Source organism: Selaginella moellendorffii, unplaced genomic scaffold (genome assembly GCF_000143415.4).
Source record: "Selaginella moellendorffii unplaced genomic scaffold, v1.0 SELMOscaffold_82, whole genome shotgun sequence".
Taxonomy (NCBI): Eukaryota; Viridiplantae; Streptophyta; class Lycopodiopsida; order Selaginellales; family Selaginellaceae; genus Selaginella; species Selaginella moellendorffii.
Window position 1 is genome coordinate 768,708 of NW_003314343.1, and position 18,314 is coordinate 787,021.

General features: G+C 50.0%; 3 protein-coding genes across 3 annotated transcripts; 1 reads left to right on the forward strand and 2 right to left on the reverse strand.

Annotated features, from left to right (window-relative positions):
• Positions 1–6: 6 nt before the first annotated feature.
• On the forward strand, positions 7–6,524 carry LOC9629790 (interaptin). Its single transcript, XM_024661439.1, has one exon. It carries the CDS (start codon positions 48–50, stop codon positions 6,432–6,434), a length of 6,387 nt encoding a protein of 2,128 aa, XP_024517207.1. The 5' UTR covers positions 7–47; the 3' UTR covers positions 6,435–6,524.
• A 6,307-nt stretch (positions 6,525–12,831) lies between these two features.
• Positions 12,832–14,953, reverse strand: LOC9629794 (putative zinc transporter At3g08650). Its single transcript, XM_002987554.2, has 5 exons — positions 14,436–14,953; positions 14,076–14,360; positions 13,883–14,011; positions 13,738–13,826; positions 12,832–13,678 (listed from the first exon to the last, which is right to left on the reverse strand). The coding sequence occupies exons 1-5, from the start codon at positions 14,847–14,849 to the stop codon at positions 12,865–12,867; spliced, it is 1,731 nt and encodes a 576-aa protein (XP_002987600.2). The 5' UTR covers positions 14,850–14,953; the 3' UTR covers positions 12,832–12,864.
• Positions 14,954–14,957: 4 nt separating this feature from the next.
• LOC9630251 (pentatricopeptide repeat-containing protein At4g02750) lies at positions 14,958–17,494 on the reverse strand. Its single transcript, XM_024661380.1, has one exon. The coding sequence runs from the start codon at positions 17,402–17,404 to the stop codon at positions 15,611–15,613; it is 1,794 nt and encodes a 597-aa protein (XP_024517148.1). The 5' UTR covers positions 17,405–17,494; the 3' UTR covers positions 14,958–15,610.
• Between the last annotated feature and the right edge of the window lie 820 nt (positions 17,495–18,314).

Consider the following 18,314-nt stretch of genomic DNA (forward strand, 5'->3'; position numbering starts at 1 on the left):
AGGAAGTCACCTCTTTGCAAACGGAGCGGACCTCTTTAAAAGACGAGATGACCAAACTGTCGACCGAGAACAAAGGCTTGATTGATCAACTACGCAAAGCAAACGAGGAGATCAGCGTGTTTCTGGGAGAGATGGAGATGGATCACTCGGCCAAGGATGACGGTGCAGCAGCAAAGAATTTATCTTTGCACGAGATGATCAAGGAGCTACAGCAAGAGTGCTCACGACTGCAGGTGGACAGTCAGAGGAGTAGCGAGATACAAAAGACTCTTAAGGCGGGAGTTCAGAAACTCGAGCAAGAACGTGAAAGTCTGGCTGCAGAAGTTTCTCAGAAGACGAGTGAGCTGCAAGCTGCCGAAGAGGTAGTATCCAAGCTTACGAGGGAAAAGACGGAACTTCACGACAGGCATTTGACGCTGGAAGATCAACTCAACACACACTCGAACGAAAACAGGGAACTCAGGGAGCTGCATGTGAGTCTGTCGGCTGAACATCAAAACATGCTCACTGAAAAAGAGAACGATATTCAGACACTCAAAAGCGAGATAACTTCTGGTGCCGAGCGCGTCAGAGAACTTCAAGAACAGATTGGTGCTCTCGAGAAAGATAAGTCGGAGCTTCAAGCCAAAGTTGAAGCACATGCAGCTGAGGTTGGCAGCCTGAAAGAAGAAGTCATCTCCTTGCAAGAAGAAATCAGGAACCTCAGAAGTATTATTTCAGCTAGCGAGTTGCAAGCCAAAGAGCAAGAAGAAGCTGTTAAAAAGCTGCACTCGAAGGTGTTCGACCTCGTCCGAAGGCTTGAAGATCATGGACTGGATTCGGAGACGGATATTTGGCTGTGGGTTCAGAAACTCGAAGAAGGCATTTCCCGCCTCGATGCAGCAAAAACTAAGTCTCAGAGCCAGCTTGCCATTCATGCTGAACACTTAAGTTCGTTGGAGCGCGAGATGTCCGATCTTCAGAGTCAGAAGCAACAAGAGTTGAGCGAAGCGCAAGCGAAAATCAACGAGCTGAAATCCGAGTGCCAGAAACATGGGGAGGAGGCTCTCTCTGTAGGAGAGCGTGTCAAGGTTCTTACGGAGACGCTTGCAACTCTGCAAGCCACTCACTCGAACCTTCAGACGGAACTCTCAGAAGTAACAGAAGCCAAAAAGCTGGCAGAGAAGAACATTTTGGATCTCCAAGCCATGAAAGAGTCCAGCGATTCCGAAGCGAAGGCAGCACTCAAGCAGCTGGAAGAAAGCCTTGCATCGGCTACTGAACAGCACAGGATACTGCAAGAAAACCTCGATGGACTCAAGGTCACGATGCAGGAGAAAGAAGATCAGATCGGTCGCCTCGAGCAAGAGAAATCAGAACTGGAGGCAAAAGTAGCATTCCATGGAACCGAGATAGAGAACCTCCGGGAACTTAACAGAAGTTCAGAGGAACAGCTGTCGAGCAAGACAGATTACTCCACCAACTTGGAAGCGGAGCTGTCGGCTTTGCGAACAGAGAAAGCAAGTCTCGTGAGCCAGTTTGAGGAGGAAGGACAGAAATCGATGTCACTGGATTCCGAGGTTCAGCGTTTGAAGTCCGAGCTTGCTGCTGTACAAGGGCAGCATGCTGAACTCAGCTCGACTCACCAAAGAGGAATTGATGAAGCTTTTGTTCTCGGTGCAAGCATGAAGACACTGACAGAAAAGCATCAGGATTTGCAAGGCAAGCACGAGAAACTCCAGGCCGAAGTTTCAGCAGCAACCGAGCTTTGTCGGAGGCTGGAGACAGAGATTGCAAATACAAAGGAAGAGAAGGAGAAGGTAGCAGCAGAGCTCCAGAGTAGCATGGAAAAGCTGCGCGAGCTTTCACTGGAGCTTCAAAAACGGGAAGAAGTAATCACGTCCCTGAAAGCCACAATATCCGACAAGGAGGGTGAAGTTGAAAAGATAGTTAAGGATCTCGAAGCATGCAAGGAACAAATCTCGACGTTAGAACAAAAGCTTGTCGTTTCTGAGAAGGCCAGGGAGGCATTAGAAGCACATGCGCAGAAGCTCCAGTCTGAGAAGGAAGAAATGAATGGACAGCTTCGGCAACTTAACACGGACAACGAGCAGGCGAAGTCCGAGTTGGTGACATCCAAAAACGAGTCTGAGAGGCTTCGTGTGATCTGGTCGCAAGAAAAAGAAGAGCTCCAGGAAAGGATGGGCAAAGTTACCAGTGAACTGGAGGAGGTGAAAAGACTCAAGGATGAAGCCCAGGCGTTGCTGGATGAGAATTCCCAGCTGCACAAGACGAGGGAGCTCGAGATGGAAAGTTTAAAGCACACCAGGTCTCGAGAAACTTTCAGCTTGTATAAGTTTCTCTTTGGAGATGACGACGATCAGCCTGAAGAACGGGATGTAAGCCATGACGAGGTGGCGAAGAAAGCGATCGAACTGCAGTCGAAGTACTCGGAGCTGAAGGCACGAGAAGTGTCCTTGAAGAGCGACATTATAGAAGGAAACATCCGAATTCAGCAACTCGAAGAAGAAATCGCCACGCTGAAGGGAGAAAAGGAACTTCTTGATGAAGAGTTGAAGAAAAGCACGACGATGCAGGATAAACTCACTTCTGACTGTGAGCAGCAAACGAAGAGCCTGAACTCGGTGAACGAAGAGCTGGAGAAACTCAAAGAGATGCGATCCAGAGAGATTCTCAGGCTGCTTTCGTCACTTGGTGTGGAAAACGGGGAAGGCTCCTACGACGATGTTGAAAAACACCTGGCAACGTTCCAAACAAGCCATGCAGACTTGAAAGAGAGGGAGCTACAGCTGCAAAGCGAGCTATCTGCAAAGACGACCCGTCTTCAGGAGCTCGAGGAGCATGGAACATGCTTACAGAACGAAATTCTTGATGGAAAGACTCGCATTCAACAGCTCGAGGAGGAGATTGAGAAGCTGAAGCAAGAAAAGAGCTCCCTCGATAAAGAATACCAAAAGAGTACCGGACTGCACACAAAACTGGTATCTGACTTCGAGAAACAAACAGAAAATCTGAACTCGGTGACGAAAGAGTTTGATATGCTCAAGGAGACCAGATCGAAAGAGATGTTCAATCTGCTAGCGTTTTTCGGGCTGGAAAAGGAGAAAACAGCTGATCAGTCACGAGAACTTACTCACGACGTTATCGAGAGGCATGTGACGGACCTGCAAACCAGCCACCAAGAGCTAAAAAAACGGGAGCTACAGCTGCAGGACGAAATGTCTACGAGCAATGCCCGTATCCAAGAACTTGTCGAAGAGACTGACAAAATCAAACAGGAGAAGAGTGACCTCCAAGAAGAGTATCAGAGGACTGTCGAGAATGAGACAAAGAAAGCAGCAGAGTACGAACGCAGAATCCAAGAGCTGGAAGTTTTGGTCAGTGAGTCCGAGAAGAAGCAGCGACAACTATCTGCAGAGCTCCAGAAGGTTACCGAAGAGCACGGGGATGTCTCTGGAAATCTAAAAAAGGTGATTGCGGAGCTGACCTGCCTGCAAAAGGAGCACGAACAGCTTCAGGCGGGGAAGAAGCAAGCAGATTCGGACTTGGAAAAAACTAAGGTGGACTTGCAAACTAGCCAACTGGAGCTGGAGAGACGAGAGCGGCAGCTACAGGACGAACTTTCTGCTAGCAATGCTCGTCTCCAGGAACTTGTGGAAGAGATCGGCAAGCTCAAACAAGACAAGAGCGATCTGCATGAGGAGCATCAGAGGAGTATTGAGAAGGAGGCGAAGCAAACCGTTGATTACGAACGTAAACTTCAAGAGCTGGAAGCGACTGTCAAGGAGTCTGAGGAAAATTGCCAGAAGCTAACAGCAGAGTTTCAGAAGGTTACTGAAGAGCATGCGAGTGTCTCTGCAAACGTGCAAAAGCTCGATGCAGAGCTGGCGGGCTTGCAAAAGGAGCACGAACAGCTTCAGGCGGAGAAGAAGATGGCAGAGTCGGACTTGGAGAATACTAAGGTAGCTTTGCAAGCTAGTCAACTGGAGCTGGAGAAGCGACAGCGGGAGCTGGAGGACGACCTTTCTGCTAGTAATGCTCGACTCCAGGAAGCCATGGAAGAGATCGGGCAGCTCAAACAGGAAAAATGTGACCTGCATGAAGAGCATCAAAGGAGTGTTGAGAATGAGGCGAAGAAAACAGCTGATTACGACCGTAAAATTCAAGAGCTGGAAGTCACGGCCAAGGATTTCGAAGAAAGGTGCCAGAAACTAGCCGCAGATTTACAGAAGGCTAATGAAGAGCATGCGAGTGTCTCTGCAAGCATGGAGAAGCTCAATGCGGAGCTAACATCCTTGCAAAAGGAACACGAACAGCTTCAAGCCGGGAAGAAAAACGTGGAGTCGGACTTGGTGGATACCAAGTCTGAATTGGAGCAGACTCGCCTCAGGGCACAACAAGAGAAGGAAGAGTTTAAAGCAAAGTTGAGCCGAAGCGCCTGTGATCTGGAAGAGATGAAGCAGCTGAAGGAGAAGACACAGGCTTTACTGGATGAAAAAGCCGAGGTGCACGAGACGAGAGAGCTTGAGTTTGAGAGCTTCAAACAAGCTAAGTCGCGCGAGTCTTTCAGCCTGTTCAAGTATTTGTTTGGAGCGGATGATAGCCCGCCTGAGGAGCGAGATGTGACTCATGACGAGGTGGAGAAAAAAGCCATGGAACTACAGTCGAAGTACGGGGAGCTCAAAGAACGGGAAGCATGCTTAAGCAGTGACTTAGAGCGTCGAAGCGCACGTATCCAGCAACTCGAAGACGAGATTGATAAGCTGAAGCAAGAGAAGGATTCCTTGAACAAGGAGGTAAAGAAGGCAAGCATGCTCCACACGGAGCTGGCCTCTCACTTGAAGGAGAGGGAGGAGAACCTGACCGTGATGACAAGAGATTACGAAGCATTCAAGGAGACCAGATCAAAAGAGATCTGGAAGCTGCTTACGTTCTTTGGGATGGAGAAGCCTGAAGAGCAGCAGGAAACACGGGCGCTGGTTGGACAGGATGTTGTTGAAAAGCATGTGGCGGACTTGCAAGCAAACCATAGAGCGCTAAAAGAACAGGAGCTACAACTGCAAGGCGAGATATCAAACAAGGATGCTCAGCTTCGAGAGCTTGAGGAACAGATCACCAAACTCAAGTCCGAAAAAGACGAACTCGTTGCAATGGACGCCAGAAAGACGAGCGAGAGCGAGCAGAGAATTGGTGGCCTCCAGCTAGAGATTGCCGGGCTTAAAGACAAGAACGAAAAGCTGGATGCGGAGTATCAAAGAGTAAAGGAGGAGCACCATCAGGTCTCTACGAGCATCGTCAAGCTCAACGACGAGCTGGCCTGCTTGCAAAAAGAAAAGGACGTGTTGGAGAAGGACATGTCCACTGAGGTGCAAAAGCTGGAGGATGAAAAGGCGGGTGTCAAGAATCAGCTGGACACGAAGGTGACGGAATTCGAAGAGGTCGTCCGAACACTTCACACGGAGAACAAGGACCTGGGAGATAAACTAGCCGCGGAGGTGGAGGGAGTTCACGCAATGCAGGACAAGCTGGCGGCGCTAGAAAACGAGAACCAGACCTTGCTGGAGGAATCCAACAAGGTACGTGATTTACAGCAGGAGCTTGCTTCTGTGCAGGAGGAGAACCGGATGCTCAAGTTCGAGCTGTCCAAGCGGGACATCTTAATCAAGAGGCTGGAAGGAGACTTTATCAAGCTGCGGGACGACAAGGCCGAGGTCACAGAGCAGCTGAAAACCGCGACCGAGCAGCTCAACCGGATGCATGCCGAGTTACTGGAGCTCCGTGAAGAGGACAAGAGGCTACGCAGCAAGCTCGAGTCCATGGCAGAGAAGGTGCAAGGATTGGAAGAAAAGATCTCGGTGCTGGAGCAGGAGAACAGGAACTTGGTGGAGGAAGTGGAGGCAGGGAACAAGCAGAACAAGACGCTGGTGACAGTGCTCATGTTCCTGCGAGCCGAGGTTTCAAGCATCACGCAGAGGACAAAGGCGCTGGGCCGGGACGTGAGCGAGAGCGAGCAGGCGCTCAAGGCCAAGGACGACGCACTGGTAAAGCTTCAGGGCGAGATGAAAGCTCTCCAGGCGGAGAGGCAGCGGATGTCCCTCGCAAACTCGCAGCTGTCGAGCAAGGTGGTGGCTCTCGAGCAAGAGAACAAGCTCCAGAGCTCGGAGATGGCCGAGGAGAAGAGAGCGGCGATCCGGCAGCTGTGCTTCTCGCTCAGCTGCATGAGGGAGCACAACGAGAGGCTGGAGCACTCGCTCAAGAACGTGAGGGTGAGGTACAGGCCCAAGCCGCCATCGCCAGCATCGACATGGAAGAGCTTCTGGAATCCGTGGTACAACAATAACAATAACAGGAATGCTCTCACTGGTGCCACCGGATCCTCGAGTGACACTACTCCTACGGCCGCTGCCAATGCCACTACTACTGCTGCTGCGTGAGTATATAGGAGTGGTTCTATCTTGTGCATTTTTGTGTGTACTGTAATATTTTTGCGAGATAAATAATGCGATCATTTTGCGACGACCAAACAAAAAAAAAAAAAAACAATTACAGAATAAATTTGCATGATCTTACTAGTGTGTCTGGAGCTTACATTTTCCGCGAGAGGGAAATTTCTCATCCTCCAATCGGAAGGATCAGATATGTTTCTTGACAATATATTATAACTTAATCACACTCTTAGGGTCTGAAAAGTTCATTGGCACGTTTGGACGTGGACGAGTGCCTCGTCTCCAGAGACGCGAAAATCACGGATTTCGTGGTCAAGATCGGCATGAGGCCTGGGTTGATACCTTTCCTGGAGAGCATGGTTGCCATCTATGATCGCTATGTATTCAGCAGAGTTCTATTGTAGTGGCATCGTCTACAATATAAATTCGAGGCTATCCTCTGGACGGATTTCGAAAATATTGTTGCCGGGACGATTGCAGGTCTTATATGGATCCAAGCATCAATGAAGTCGTGTCTCTGAAAGACATTTGTTCCGTGCCAACGGTTGAAAAGGATCGCATGTATCTTTACAATTGCGATTGCTGGCTGGATTGCAAGCGAACGGTGTGGCTTGATGATGATGAGTATTACTGGCTGGTCCAGCCAAACAATGGCTTTGTGGTTCCTCGGTGAGGACGAGGAGGATCGAGTGCTGGATGGGTTTGTGCCGCTTCTCACCGCTCTGGCCAAACTGGATGACTTCGCTCCGGCGATTGAGGGGCTTAGGACTGGAGAGTGTAAGCTGGTTGACGGGGAGCTCAAGTTTGGCGAGATTGATGGGGAGATTGTTTCGGAAGGGCTGCGTAGGTTTTACGTAAGTGTATATTGTCTTGTGTTTTGTTCTTACTTTGCTATACGCACAGGTGAGGGAATGGTTCATAAACGCCATGCTCATGCAGAGCGATTATTATAATCCACTGTGGATAAAATTCAGGTGTAAGGATAGAAAGCTGTTGGAAGACCCTGAATTTAAGAAGCAAGTGATTGGAGTGAAACACAATGGTGGTTTAGAGTCAGAAAGCGAGGGTAAATGTGTGATAAGCGAAGCAAGCTGGGAGGTACTCAAGGGGGTGATAAAGGCGGAGTATCAACAGATTACTTTGGAAATGGCATACAAGAAGAAGAAAGACAAGAAGGAACTGGTAAGAATTTTTACCTTTTTCAAAGAGAAGCTCATAATTTGCTGTTTTTTTAGCTTGAGGCAAAGGCTGAGGAAAGTCTGAAGGCACTCGAAGGCGTTGAGGAGTGTTTGCATTCCGGAGTTTGTCAGCAAAGTCTATCATACAAAAGCGTCCTATTTCAATTTTTTCTACTTGGCTTAATTGAGAACCAATAATATAAGCTCTTCGCGCTTATTAATTGTGCTCGCTACAGCAGCCCCTCGCGGGAGTCCATGGAGACAAACCTGATGATGTCCCGACAATTCGAAGTTAAACTTTGTTTTCGTGCCCCATAGCTGTTAATACTTTACACAAATATTCTTAAAATACTCCTATCCAAAACCACTGCAGCTAGAAAGTGTCTGAGAAAGATATTTGATACGTCATTGCTGCCACTACCTGTAAAGCTAAAGCTAAACAAAAGGAGCGCGATAAGCAGAAGCTTACTTTCTTGTTGGTGTTCCATGTGGACTGTGATGTTCTCACACATATCCAGAAAGGAAGTCTGCTGGTGTAAAGTTCGACAGCATCCTGTAGTTTGAGACGATCAATCCAGACAAATGCAGTTCCCTCCAACACGGACGAGATCAAGAGGAGCTAAATGCCGCCCAGCAGTGATTCGTGCCATTTGGGCGCGAACATAGATTTTAAAGCCGTCTTTATTCTAAAAGCATATTGATGGATTCTCTTTAATTTTATGGCACAAGCACAGCGATTTCTATGCCAAGACCCCCGACCACAGGTTCTCTTCCAAGGATCTAGAGTTTGGTCATCTGACCAAGTATTAGAGCATTCCAGGAGACTTGCTCCATCCTGTCAAAGACCTTCCGAGCGTCGATCATGGTCTCACACGCAGCATATAAACCGATGAGTGTTGCTGACACGACGGAGTCAAAACCGCTGCTTCTAGCTCTGGAGTAAATTTCCATCCCCATCTCCAGGACTTCCACAGGCTTCGTCCCTTGCTCCTTCGATGCCAACTCTTACAAGCCTTGAGAGCAGCAACGTAGCACGGCTCATTCTCAGCGCAGCTCGAAGAAAAAAACAGCACCAAAGCTATCTCTGGCTGGCCGTTTTCCATGTATCCCAGAAACCAGGTCATGCTGCGGCATTCTCTCGAAAACCGCTCGAGACTTGTCCGGGCACCCAGCGAGCTGGCCACGAATATATCTAGCTCGTCTGAAACTTGAGAATGAAGATCCGTGCCTTTCTCCAGCGCCTGTTTTCACGAACCACCTTCCAACTTTGCTGCCTTCTTCTTTGGCCGCTAGACCTCCCTTGAGAGCAGCAACAAAGGTCCTGTCATTTGGAGCCACACTTCTCTGCTCTCATTCATGACAGTGCCTGTAAAACCAGTGCCTCTTCCCCGTTTTCCACGTAGCCCACGAGCCCAGCATCAGTGCCATCCAAGAGACCACACTGCAATACCCCATCCCTGTAAAAACTCTCTCAGCTTCCACCAAAGTTCCATATGCGTTTACAACGTAGAGATCGTGGTCATGCCCGCTCCGATGCATCGCCATGGCATTTCATCGCCAAAATCTTCGCCTCTTGCTCCTGTGCCAGGCCTTAGATCCCAAACAAGTCGAAATCTACAAGAACCAGACGCACTGAGTGGAACTCTCACCGATAGCCTACAATTTCCGCGAGAAACCTTCCCTTTTTTATTTTAGGTAGGGATGGGATATCAATACCGACTTACTCCGCCGTTGGATGCACGCCACGTGGCAGCAGAAAGTCATAAATATATAGCAAAGAGTGTAGCCAAACCTTAGGGTCTGAAAAGTTCAATGGCACGTCCAGCGCTGGTTTTGGACTTGGACGACTGCCTCATCTCCAAGAACGCGAAAATCACGGATTTCGTGGCTGGTGGCTATGACATCGGCATGAGGCCTGGGTTGATCCCTTTCCTGGAGAGCATGGCTGCCATCTATAATCTCTATGTATTCAGCTGCTCTGCAGAGTTCTATTGTAGTGACATCGTCGACAATATAAATAAGAGGCTATCCTCGGGACGGATTCTAGAATATTGTTGCCGGGACGATTGCAAGTCTTATATGGATCCAAGCATCGATAGAGTCGTGTCTGTGAAAGACATTCGTTCCGTGCCAATGGTTGACGGGGATTGCAAGCGAACGGTGTGGCTTGATGATGATGAGTATTACTGGCTGTTCCAGCCAAACAATGGCTTTGTGGTTCCTCGGTACGATGGGGAGGACGAGGAGGATCGAGTGCTGGAAGGGTTTGTGCCGCTTCTCACTGCTCTGGCCAAACTGGATGACTTCGCTCCGGCGATTGAGGGGCTCAGGACTGGCGAGTGTAAGCTGGTTGACGGGGAGCTCAAGTTTGGAGAGATTGATGGGGAGATTGTTTTGGAAGGGCTGCGTAGATTTTACGTAAGTGTATTGCGTGATTATTGTCTTGTTTTTGTTCTCACTTTGGTATACGCACAGGTGAGGGAATGGTTCATAAACGCCATGCCCATGCAGAGGGTATATAACATAAAGAAATTGGAAGACCCTGAATTTAAGAAGCAAGTGATGGGAGTGAAACACAATGGTGGTTTAGAGTCAGAAAGCGAGGGTAAATGTGTGATAAGCGAAGCAAGTTGGGAGGCACTCAAGGGGGTGATAAAGGCAGAGTGTCAACAGATCAGGTTGGAAATGGAATACAAGGAGAACAAAGGCAAGAAGGAAGTGGTAAGAATTTTAACTTTTTACAAAGCTCGTAATATGCTGTTTTTTAGCTCGAGGCAAAGGCTGAGGAAAGTCTGAAGGCACTCATAGGCGTTGAGGAGTGTTTGCATTCCGGAGTTTACAGCAAAGACTATTTGCAGTCAGCAAAGTCTATCATACAAAAGCGTCCTATCATACAAAAGCGTCCTATTTATATGAATTTCGATGTTTAATCTTATGGAATCTCGAAGTTAAACTATACTTTATAAAAATATTTAAAATACTCAGCTAGAAAGTGTCTGAGAAAGATATTTGATATGTCATTGCTGCCACTACATGTAAAGCTAAACAAAAGGAGCTCGATAAGCATCAAAATCTATCTTGCTTGTTGGTGTTCTATGTGGACTAAAGTCACTGTGATGTTCTCACATCCTACCCCAAACCGGTATCAAGGAATTAACAGGAACAGTTATGAATGTAATTCACAGCTTTGGGGTCACACTAGACAGTTAGTTCCCCAGCCTTTTATTTTATCCTCCATTGTCCTCCAAGCGCTTGGCAAAGCTCTTGTCCTCGCGAAGGGCAGCATTATTTTCTTCCTCTAAAGAGTTTTTTCTGTGGATCATTGAGGTTGGTTGCTGTGGATCAAGCCATGGCATCTCCTGCGAGCATTGTCTGAGGGTCTGGGCTTAGGCTCCGACTATCTCGAGAGGGAATTTGGTAAGCACCAAGCAGCGCTGGAACTCAACTATTATCCTCCTTGCCCGAGCCCCGAGCTCGCAATCGGACTGAGCAGTCATTCCGACGTTGGTGGTCTCCCCATTCTCTTGCAGGAAAATGATGTCGTGGGGCTCCAAGTTAAGTTCCAAGACACGGGTCGATTCCCGGTGCTCTTGTTATCGACCAGCTTCAGGCAAGTTTAACAACAGTTTTGAGACTCCGCAATGCAAAGCTGAAGAGGACCATCTTGAACGCGGGTAAATCTCGGGCGTCGGTCGGGCTCTTCTATGATCCATCTTCCGACGTTAGAGTTTCTCCGATTCCCAAACTTTTAGACCCGGAGCATCCGGCAGCCTACAACCCGTGGTCCCGTGCGTGTTTGGAGAGTACGTGAAGAACCTCTACTCCAAGAAAGTCGGCCGAGCATATCACTCACGCACAAGTGGGAACCATCTGTGGCCTTGGAGCTCTTCTCGAGGATACAACAACGTGAAGAAGATCTCTCGCTGGATTCCTAGAGCTTCAAGGCCGCACTCGAGGCTTGTGGGAATCTGGTGGCTTTGGAGGCCGTGAGATGGATCCACGGTTGCGTTTTACGAACCGCGCTGGTGGACACGTATGGGAAGTGTGGAGGCATGGTGGAAGCTCGGCATGCTTTCGACTCCGGGTGGAAGTCTCGAATGCTTTGATTGGGGGATACAGCTGCCAGGGGAACTACAAGCTCGCGATGGAGCTCTTCGATCAAATGCGTGACGAGAAGAAATGAGAGCCGAACGGGATCACTTTCGCGTCGGTTCTCTCTCGGCTTGCAGCCCTGCTGAGCTGGTCGAGGCGATCTTCTCGTCCACTACGTTCTCAGTATACCCGAGTATCAGCGTGTTCCAGAGTGCCAGATTATGGACTGGAAGAGCCCCTGAGCGTCCAATAAACTTCCACAATCTGTGTAACCAAGCTCTGGCTGGCCGTTTTCCAAGTGCCCCAGCACCAACGAAACCAGGTCATGCTGCGAAAACTTGTCCGGGCACCCACACCGAACGATAGCGTACATGTCGATCAGCGAGCTGGCCACGAATATATCTAGCTCATGCTTGTCTGAAGCTCGAGAATGGAGATCCATGCCTTTCTCCAGCGTCCCTGTTTTCACGAACCATCTTCCAACTCTTTGCTGCCTTCTTCCTTGCCTGCTATGCCTTAAGAGCAGCAACAAAGGTCCTGTCATTTGTCATCCATGACAGTGGTGCCTGTAAAGCCAGTGCCTCTTCCCCCTTTTCCAGCATCAGTGCCGCCCAAGAGACCACACTCTGATACAAAAACTCTCTCAGCTTCCACCAAGTTGCCACACACTATCCATACAAGCTCACCAGCGTGTTTGCAACGTAGAAATCGTGCCCGCTCTCCGCTGCATCGCCATGGATTTTCGTCGCGAGATCCACGTCGCCGGAGCTGCCACACGCCTTCAACGCCGCAACAAGGACGGGAATCGCCACAATCTTCGCCTCTTCCTCCTGCTGGATCCTAAGAAACGCCGAAATCCTCGCCATTTCGGGCGAGGCGATCGGAGGCGCTCGTCCTTGCCAGGTCTTGCATTCCATTATGTAGCTCAAGTCGATCCGGCAGGAGCTGGAGGACGTGCTTGGATTCTGCGAGAGATTTCCTTCCCTTTCGGGGAAAATGTAAGCGATCGGTGCGATCGGTGCGTTGTTTCTTGGAGAATGCCGCTCAGTGCGTCTTGCTCTTGCAGATTTCTCGCGGCATCTCACACTTCTTCCAAAACGCAAGAACCCTAGGTAAGCTTTAAAGGCTCCTTTAAATTGCTGTTTAACTTAAGTCACAGCTTCTGGAGCCGAGCTACAGTAAGGCGTATACAAACAAACCATTCGAGTGCTGGTAAGAAGCGCGCTCGCAAACCCAAAGCCAGTCACCAGTCCCATCACCACGCTGCTCGCGCCCCTCCTTCCAGCAGCTCTCACCAAAATCTGGCGACCAAACGCTGGAACCAAGCTTCCACACGCCACCACCATCCAAAAATCTAGTCCGCTGTAGCTCAGTCCTCCCAGAATCGCCACAATCGCACCCACCGGACTCGCAAATCCCGTCACTGTTGCTAGAACCAATGCCTGCTGCCAGCTTCCAGTAGCTCCATAGATGGTGCTCGCTACAGCGGCCCCTCGCGGGAGTCCGTGGAGACAAACCGGCAAGAGCATATGAGTTCCAAGTCCGTAAGCTTTGCTGGCCGCCACACCCAGAGCTAAGCCTTCCGCAAAGGCGTGGAAGCCCATTGTCCCTGCTGCTAGAATCGCCCCGGAAGCCAGGCTGCTGGCTTGCTTTGGCTTGGTGATGAAAACTTCCACTTCGGCCTTCCGGGGTCTTCTGCTTTCCCACAGGTGAGCCAGCCTCCATAGACAAGTTCCCAGGAAGAAGAGCCCCGAGAGAACTAGTCTGTCCATCTTTCCCGAGAGCCAGAGCTGTGACGGCCTCCAGAGAGCCAGGACGAGTGCTATCCCGGATCCCACTGAGCCAAAGAATGAGTAAGGTAATCTGATCGAGCCGACGAGCGAAACTAGAGCGAGGCCGCCGATGAAAGGCCCCAGTCCGAAGAGCAGTGACCAGAGAAGAGCAGAGCCAGTGTTGTTCCATCTGGAAACATTAGAGCTGTCAAGCCGCCCTGGTTTTGGTGAAAAACGATATAGTTATACCTGGCTCCGCTTTCCATGACTGCGCTTAGAATCTCCATGAAAGCTATCGAGACGGTTGCCGCGGAGGCAACTTCGGAAGCATCGGCATCCTGGATAGCAGCCAACGTTAGGCGTGCCTAAGAGTCTCTAGAGTTTGCTCTATCACCTTAAAACTGTCGGGAAGAACTTCGGCCAGGACCATCCAGATCATGCATCCCGCAGCGAAGCCCATGCAGAGAGGTAGAAATTTTTGGAACGCCTCCGCACAGATAAAAGCTGGTACTGCTACCAATGGCTGTATCCAGAGAGAAGATAACGTGTCAAAGGTTTGGCAAACCAAACAAAAGATCAAGCGTTACCTGTGGCAAAGAAGTAAAGGTACTCCAAAGCATCGCATTGCGAGCCGAGACCCCTCGCGACGCAAGGACCATACTCACTGCCAATCCCTCGGGAATGTTGTGCACAGCAATCGCCAGCGTCACAGTGAGTCCTTGCGAGAGTCCCTTGGGTCCGGCAAAGGAAACTCCCACTCCAGATCCTTCTCCAAACGAGTGAAGCGTCATGATACCAATCACAAGGAGCATTTTCCTTGCATCAGCACCCTTGACATCCATGAGCTTCACGTCCCCAAACCTCTCCAAAACCTGCAAGAAAAAAAGCAAAGAATAGGATGACAGTGTTCTAGAAAAATAAATCCAGTGTTCTAGAGGAGAACGAACCTTTTGGCTGTAGAGAATGAAGAGTCCACCCGAAAGAATGCCCGCCACCACCCAATTTCCTCCTCCAAACCTCTGGCCTTCCTGGATTAAATCGAAGCTCGCGGCAAGCATCACTCCAGACGCGATCCCGTTGCACAGTCCGGCCCATTTTGCTTGCAACTCCACGAAGAAGAACGGCACGGCACCGAGACCAGTAGCGGCAGCCATTCCAAGCGTGAGAATCGCCACAGTCGCCACAGAAACCCTCGATGCCGCTGTTCTCGAGCCGCTCCATCCCTGATCCTTCTCACCCGGCGCTACCCTAGCCCTGACACTCACCGACGACCGATCCTCCTCCACGGCGTGCGATACATTCGCGACGAGGGCGAGCAAGGCGATGGCGAGGACGACGCTGCCAATCGCGCCTCGATTCATGGCGCCGGCCTCTTGGAGATTGCCGCGATCGCATCACTCTGGAACGAGCATCATGGCAGCGCGGCGGGAACGCGTCTTCTCTCCTCCACGCGATGACGCAATAAGCCCTAAATAAACGCCATTGTTTGGTCAAAATGGCCGCCATAGCTGGGCACCAAAGGGGACAAAAGGAGAGAACTTATAGAAGGGAAAATCTATGTCACAGCAATCCCCATTTCCCGCGCGAGCCTCTTCCCTTTTGTTTTCTTCGTCTTCTTCGTCGTCGCCTCCTTCGCCGCTTGAGCTTGTGATCATGCTGCTCGCTCTTCCTCGATCGCTTTCTTCTGCGGTGGTGATCGTTCTTCTTCTTCTTCTTCTTCCTCTTCGATTCCAAGTGCTTGCTACTGCTTATCGATCTGGATGCGAGCTTGAATCCCACCGAATTGCCCCTAGAAATCCTCTTCTTCCTGGCGAGCTTCTTGATGCTGCCCCGCGGCGCCCGGCATCCTAGCAATTTGGATAGCGAGCGAACGCTGCTCCCAGCCTGGTGCTTCAAGCACGACAGAGCTCGCAGGATCACATTTGATTTCCGGCGCCCCATTGCGCCAAATCCAATTTTCTGAGTGTGTTCTACCGATCGATCGTCACGGCGAGCTAATCCCAGCTAGAATTGCGATCGCCCATCAGCAGCTCCGATCGCTCGAGTTCTTGCTCGCGAACGGGCGTGCCCTAACATGGCGCCCTCGCGACATCCACCGTTGATGGAGCATATTCCACCCAGTTTAAAAAGAGCTTAAGAACACGTAGGGCGCGGAACTCTGTGGATCGATTTGCGACGCGCGCAGCGCCGCTTGCGATCCAATCCCGCAATTGCCGTGCAGCCTCGACGCGCCCACGATCGACATGCACGAGATCTCGTCCTGCGGCGTGGATTGGAGCAAATCCTGAGCCTCGATCAGCAGCCCGGAGCGGCCCAGAAGATCGATCACACACGCGTAGTGCCCGGCGATGGGTTCTACCCCAAAATCGCCCACCATCGACACGAAGAACTCGCGCGCTCTGCTCCACAGCCCTCCATGGCCGCAAGCCGAGAGAACTCCCGAGAAAGTCACCTGGCAGGGCTGGAATCCATCGCAGATCATGAGCGGGAGGAGCTGGATTGCGATCGCCGCGCGGCCGAGCTGAGCATACGATCCGATCAAGGTGTTCCAGGAGATTGAATTGGCGTGAGGCATCGTGATGAGAATTCTCGCGGCTTGATCCAGCAAGCCACACTTCCCATACATGTTGATGAGCGAGTTTCCCACCACTGTCTCGGACTGGACGCCGTAAAGGAAGATCCTGGCGTGCATAGCTCGGCCATCGCTCAGCGAGAGGCTGCTCGCGCAGGCATCCAAAACACTGATGCAAGTCACCTTGTTTGGAAGCTCCGATCGAAACTCCACCACCATTTTCTTGAAGAGATTGATGGCTTCTTTTCCATAGCCATTCTGCCCGTAGCCAGCGATGAGAGCGTTCCAGGACACCAAGTTTCTCTTCCCGTCCATGGAATCAAACAGGAACTTCGCATCCTCGAGGCGTCCTTCAAGAGCGTATCCGCTTATCATCGAGTTCCAGGACGCCGGATCTCTATCTCTATCGGGCATTCGATCAAACATCTCTCGGGCTTTGTCGAGATGGCCGCTTTGGGCATACCCGGTTATCATCGCGTTCCACGAAACCGAGTCTTTCTCTTCCATCCGATCGAAGAAATTCTTTGCAAGATCGACACGATTGGTCTGAACAAAGCTGGTGATCATAGTGTTGTAAGTTACGACGTTTTTCTCCGGTGACTGATCGAAAAGTTGTCTTGCTCGCCGCAAATCCCCGCATTTGGCAACTGCGGATATGATTGAGTTCCACGAAACAGCATCAGGACGCGGAATCTTTCGGAAGAAAGACTCGGCTTCTACCGTATGGCCATTTCGTATGTACGCAGCTAACATAGCATTCCATGTAACGGAGTTACGACGCTTCATTCGATCGAAACAAGCTTTTGCGCTCTCCAAATCCCCACTGTGCGAGTATGCAGTGATCATTGCAGTCCACGAGAACACATCTCTGGCTTTCATTCGATCAAAGATTTCTTTAGCAGAATCAAAGTCCTGGTTCTCAACATAGAGGTTCATCATCGCGTTCCAGGCAGCAACATCCTTTTCCGGCATCGCTTCAAAAATCTGTCGAGATTTACGCAAATGCCCGTTATGGGCATATACAACGAGCAGGAGAGTCCATGAGAAAACATTCGGCACCGCGATGGTGTCAAAAACCCGCCGAGCCTCGTCCAGCTTCCCACACTTCCCATACATTTCCACGAGGAGATTAGCGAGGTATCTGTCCGATCGAAGCGAGCTTTGTTGGAGAAGAGAGTGCGCGCGTCTTCCAGCCGAGAGATTCTTGCTTTTGCCGCAGTACTTGACGATCCCCTCGTAGAGGTTGCAGCAGTCGCTCGAGAGTCGGAGCTGATCGAGGGCACTGTGGAGATCGGCATCGCTGGTGATCGAAAGCTTTGGAGATTGGAATGGCGAAGAGCTCATTTATCATTGGCATCGTCTGGAAGTCAAGACAAGACCAATATTTTAACTGCGAAAGGAAGTCCTTTTCTTGCACGGCTTTAAAATGGAGGAATCGGCCACGAATTTTTTTTTATCAAAATTATTTTGTTTGCTTCTTAGTTTGAACGAAAGGTAACAGTGATTGATCGAAAACTTTCGGTTGGATGGATTGGAAGCAGCTCACGATACGACAAGTATGTTTGAAACAATAAGCAAGATTTTGGGATTTTGGATCCAAAAAACGGGATTTTTCCATTGATTTGTCGATCGCATCGATCGATCGTCGATTCATTTGGCTGCGAAGCCAGCGGCTCTGTGTGGCTCACTCTTGCGTCGACTGTATCCTTTCTTCTTGGCTTGCTGCTCTGGAGCTACTGCTATTGCTTTGGCTTTGGGAGGCCTCCCCCTTTTTCTTGGAAGAAAGCGAGCTGGAGCTTCTTCGTTTTGTTCTTGCTTGTGGGCATTAACCACATCTTTGCTGCTGCCACTGTCTTCAAAGAATGGCTTTGGATCAAAGTGATCATCTAGAACTCCCTCCTGTTCTTGATGCTTCTCTTCTTTCTCTTGTTGATCTTCTTCGCTTTCGTGTTGAATCACTTTCTTTGGCCTGCCCCTCTTCCTTGGAGCTTCTGCTGCCCTGTTATCAATCCCCAAATTGTTGGTGGCATCGTCCTCAATGGATTTCTTGGACCTGGGCTTCGTTCTTCCCATTCTCGAGATTCCAAAGGAAGCAAGCAAGCAAGCAAACAAAAATAAATAAAGAAAAAAAATCAAGAGAGAACTGCAAAGATTTCAAATGATATGGTGATATGGATTCTTGTGAAGCCAAAAGACCCAAAAGCTCAGATTCTACAGGAACCCATGGCCAAGCTCCAAAGTTCCAATCACGCAA

Bases quoted from the DNA above. Each gene is read 5' to 3' on its own strand.
- LOC9629790 (XM_024661439.1), top strand. From the start codon at position 48: ATGACCAAACTGTCGACCGAGAACAAAGGCTTGATTGATCAACTACGC.
- LOC9629794 (XM_002987554.2), bottom strand. From the start codon at position 14,849: ATGAATCGAGGCGCGATTGGCAGCGTCGTCCTCGCCATCGCCTTGCTC. The intron at 14,361-14,435 runs GTTCGTTCTCCT...TTTTTCTTGCAG, and splicing joins TCATTCTCTACAGCCAAAAG to GTTTTGGAGAGGTTTGGGGA. The intron at 14,012-14,075 runs GTAACGCTTGAT...CTCTGGATACAG, and splicing joins CCTTTACTTCTTTGCCACAG to CCATTGGTAGCAGTACCAGC.
- LOC9630251 (XM_024661380.1), bottom strand. From the start codon at position 17,404: ATGAGCTCTTCGCCATTCCAATCTCCAAAGCTTTCGATCACCAGCGAT.